General features: G+C 47.0%; 1 protein-coding gene across 1 annotated transcript in view; it reads left to right on the top strand.

Annotated features, from left to right (window-relative positions):
* The window catches only part of SETD1B (SET domain containing 1B), a 58349-nt gene that overhangs the window by 693 nt on the left and 53348 nt on the right, over nucleotides 1-4308 (top strand). The window contains 2 exon segments of the mRNA XM_019507288.1: nucleotides 335-433; nucleotides 814-1084. Coding sequence (XP_019362833.1) covers nucleotides 335-433; nucleotides 814-1084 — 370 coding nt within the window.

Genomic DNA, 4308 nt, shown 5'->3' with positions numbered 1-4308 from the left:
GCACCCCCGGGCCGGGCCGGGGCCGGGGCCGGGGCCGGGCCGGGCTCAGCTCGCCGGGTTGTCACACCCGCCGGGAGGAGGGGGCGAGCCACGAGAGTTGCTGCCACCTGACACAACGTATTCAACTGTCAGCATCCCGGGCAGGAGCTGGGCTGCAGCTTCCCCTCCTGCCCAGTCCCCAGCAGCATTGCAACCCGACACGTGTGTGTGTCTGCCTCCTCCCGGGAGAGGTCCCAGCTTCCTTGTAGATGGGGGGGGGATTTTTCATTATTATTATTGGCTTCAATCCCAAGCAGCATTTGTGCCTTTTTTGTTTTTATTCTGCTCCTCCCAGAACTCGGGAATCGCCCCGGTGGACTGTGTCCGAGATCCCAGGATAGGACGGATATGGACCAAAACCAAGGAGCTGGAGCTCTCTGTTCCCAAATTCAAGGTACCTGCCTTGGCTTTTCCTGGGTGTTTGGGTTTCCTCGGGTATGGGGGATGGCGCTCCCAACCACTTAACGTGGCAGCCAGGTTCCCCCCCTTACCAACAATCCTGCTCCAGGAAGGCAACCAGAAATCAGTGCCTGCCAGGGCCCGGGTGAGGGCTGGGGAGACAGCTTCATGCTTCTGGGGAGAGGTGTGCGCTTGTTGATCGAGGAGCTGAAAATGCCACTTTGCATGAGAAGGGAGCCATTTCCCAGTGAATTATTGACAGGGTGGAGGCTAAATTTCTTCTGTGACATTGTTGGACGACAGTTGCTCTCCCCCCGCGCTGGGCGGCTTGGGTGTCTGGCGGGCCCCTAACTGCCTCCACGTCTGCCTCTCCAGATCGACGAGTTCTACGTGGGGCCGGTGCCCCCCAAGCAGGTCACCTTTGCCAAGCTGAACGACAACATCCGAGAGAACTTCCTGACCGACATGTGCAAGAAATACGGGGAAGTGGAAGAGGTGGAGATCCTCTACAACCCCAAGAACAAGAAGCACCTGGGCATTGCCAAAGTGATCTTTGCCACTGTCAAGGGGGCGCGAGAAGCCGTCCAGCACCTGCACAACACCTCGGTCATGGGCAACATCATCCATGTGGAGCTGGACACCAAAGGTGAGAGGCTGCCTGGGGGGCTCCCCCCCCGCCAGCCCCAAAATGAGTGGGTCCCTGGGGCTGGAGGGCTTAAAAACCCTGCTCGGTGCCTGCTGCTCCCTCCCCCTCCTGTGTCTCTGCTGTTCCCTGGGCCAGTGGCAGTCACGTGGAGCCGAATGTGTTGTCTGTTGCTAGGAGACGGGCCTGTAATTTACAAAATGCTGCCATCCTGTCCATGTCACCGGCCCCCCTTCCCCCCCCTGGCACGGGGCTTGGCGAGCTCTGCCCCGGCCATCGCCCGTGCCCCTTGGGGTGCTCTTCCCACCTGCCCTGCCAGTGAGCTGGGGAGGTTTGCACCGGGCTTCCAATATGGGTGCAAAGTTTCTTCCTTCCCTTGGAAGCTGCTGTGTCCTTTATAAAAGCACGCCAAGCCGTGGCGGCCTGCAGCCTAGTCCCAGCTCCTGGCATTTCATTGATACCGAGCAGCGAACCCGAGGCTGGCAGGAAAGTGTGTAGAGCATTTGACACTTGTACGTGAGTCCCTTTCCCCTTCTTAAAGGGCCAGTAGCACTCTTAATCCTCTGTGCGGCCCAGCCAGCAACATGCTGAATCCTCCATGTAGCCCAGCCCAACCTTAGAAATGGACAGTGCAGCATCCAGTAAAGTCCTGAGAATATTTACAAGCTGCATATGATCACTTGTGTATGTGTGTGTTTTGTTTTAATTCTCCCCAAAGTGTTAGTAAAGGACCTTCCAAAATGGATTTGTTTTAGAACCTTATTCCATTGCTAGTGGGGCATTTCTAACATCGGAGCATGTTGCACTGGTTTTCTTAAGAGCCCCCAACCCTTTTCTGTGCACTGTGCAAAGTGAAACATCAAAAATACAAGGCACACGTTTCAGTAATTGTCTAGCATGTTGTTTATATAGTACGTGGTATTTTCTGTAGTAGTCAGTGGGCACAACAGACCGGTTTCTCATATCAGTTCCTAGTTAGTAAAAGAAGAACCCCCGGAAGTTTTAAAATTGTGTGTCATTGTCAAGTAAACCTTGACTGCTCAATGTGTATACTCGCTTGTTGGGACTTAGTATTCTAGCATCATTTCACTTTTAAATTGAGGTATTTATTTTTCTCTTCTCACTTTGAAATTCAAAGTTGCCAACACATCTTGCAATAGGGCAGCAGCAATCTTACAATTGTAATGACAAGTACTGAAAGGGATTCACGCAAGGCAAAATGTCAGTATTGGTGAGTGACTTTTTAAGGAAACTGGTTGGAGGTTTTACTCCCTCCTTTGTTTTCAAGTCATAATTCAGGAGTAAGTCGTGAACAGGTTGTTGTTTAAGAAAGTTAACTTCATGTTACAGAATGTGGTGGCCTCGGATGTGTCCGTTACTTTAGGAAAGCAATGGCGTGTCTGCATTTTTGTTTCTGTGCAACAAGCTATCCGTGTACCTCTAAATTTACCTTTTTCAAAGTTTCTGGCTACTTGATTTTATATTTTTTAAGAGAAGCAATAAGGGACAGCAATGCGCTAACATCCAGCAAGAACATTAAAAATATAAAGCCAAAATACAGCATTAGCAGGTTAGAATATTTTTGGATATGCATCTTACTTCTCCATTTTTCCTCAATATTTAGCTCTTCAAGACCTAGTAATAGGATTTAAAAACAAATTCAAAATTCAAAATCAGTTTCCAAATTTTAGCAAAAGTAATAACAGCATAAAAAGGAGCGTGAGGATTGCTTTATCTGTGTATTTAATGATTTATTGTTTTTAATGCATCTGGCACAAGATTAGCTGCATAATTTTGACTCTGAGATGGAATCTCCCTATAGCCTAAAGCAACTTTTCTACCTTCATTTTCTTCCACCTGGAAAATGGATATAGTAGTTAATTATCTAACTGCCTAGCTGTGATTGACAATCATTTGACACTTGTAAAGCTCTTTTGAAAAGGAAGGTAGATAAGCACCAAATATTTATTTATGAAGTAGATAAAAAGAGTGAGTGAAGAAGCTTTTATAAAGACCCATTGCACTATTTAAAAATAATACTAATATTAAAAAAAATACTTTATAAACCACATTTTGATGGCAAGCATTATCATTTCATGATGATTCTGTACGTCGGCCACTCCAGGCCACATTTCTCCATGCAAGTTGTCATGGCTTCTTTGACTTCATCTGCGTTAGGACAAGTACACACATATGGGAAGCTGTATTATGAAATTAAACCGTGTTGCACCATGTGTTCAAGAGCATTGACTTTGGCTGGCTTTTTCCCCAAGTAGTGCAGGCTCACACAGACCAGTGCATTGAGAGTTGGGTGTTTGATCCTGCAGCGCTAACTCATGCCAAGTAGTCTCACGGAGGGGAAGCACTTGCAGACACACATGCTGCGTGTGTGTGGGCTGCAGCCCACGCCCTGGGTTTATGCATTCCACTCTATATCATTTCTTTTTGCAATTGGATGTTGTTTTTTCATTAAAAGGACAGAGAGAAGAACCCCACATAAGATTAATCTCCTGCAATGCTGACGTAGGCTGAACTTTCAGTTTAAATAATTTTTCTGACAGTTTAAAAGAATCCATGGTTGGTATATGCAGTCTCCAGGGTATCGCTAAAGGTCTGCTGCTTTTGAAGTCACTTGCAGGCTTCCATTGACTGGAAAGCATGCAGAATCACATCCAGAGTAATCGTGCACCTCTGATATTAGGAAATCGTGTGCTAGCTAAAATTCAGCAGCCTAAAAATGAAAAGTTTTGTAGCACTCCCTGATCATTATTTAGCATGTTTGTTTGCATTAGGAAAGTGCTAAATATACTTGATTATGTTGCAAAAAAGGTGCATCGCTACCTTCTTGAATGAGAAGCAGTAAAATACGTGCGTGGAAAAGACCGCTAAGTTGGCTGCAAATATTGGCAGGGTTCATTGTTGCACTGACTGAAACGAAGCTTTTATAAAAGTTACAGTTTTAAAATGTGTAAACAGTTTGGCACTGCTGAGAAGAGGGAAATTCCTGCTCCGGAGAAAGCATGAATAGAAACACAGCTGGCAAGTAGGATGAGAAGAGGGGAAAAAAACCTGTTTAGAAACCTCCCTGTCCCCTGAGGGAGAGAAGAGTGTGTTACATCACTTGTCCAGCTGATTTCAAGGAACAGCACTTGACTGATCTCACTGAGTGCAGACCTGGGCTTTTGCTGCAGAAAGCATGGGGTCGAAGGAGCTTGGGGGGGGGGGGG

Source organism: Gavialis gangeticus, unplaced genomic scaffold (assembly GCF_001723915.1).
Source record: "Gavialis gangeticus isolate Ggan-Ray unplaced genomic scaffold, GavGan_comp1, whole genome shotgun sequence".
NCBI classification, from domain to species: domain Eukaryota; kingdom Metazoa; phylum Chordata; order Crocodylia; family Gavialidae; genus Gavialis; species Gavialis gangeticus.
Note: the sequence above shows the minus strand (reverse complement) of the source record. Positions and strands in the feature narration are given on the sequence as shown.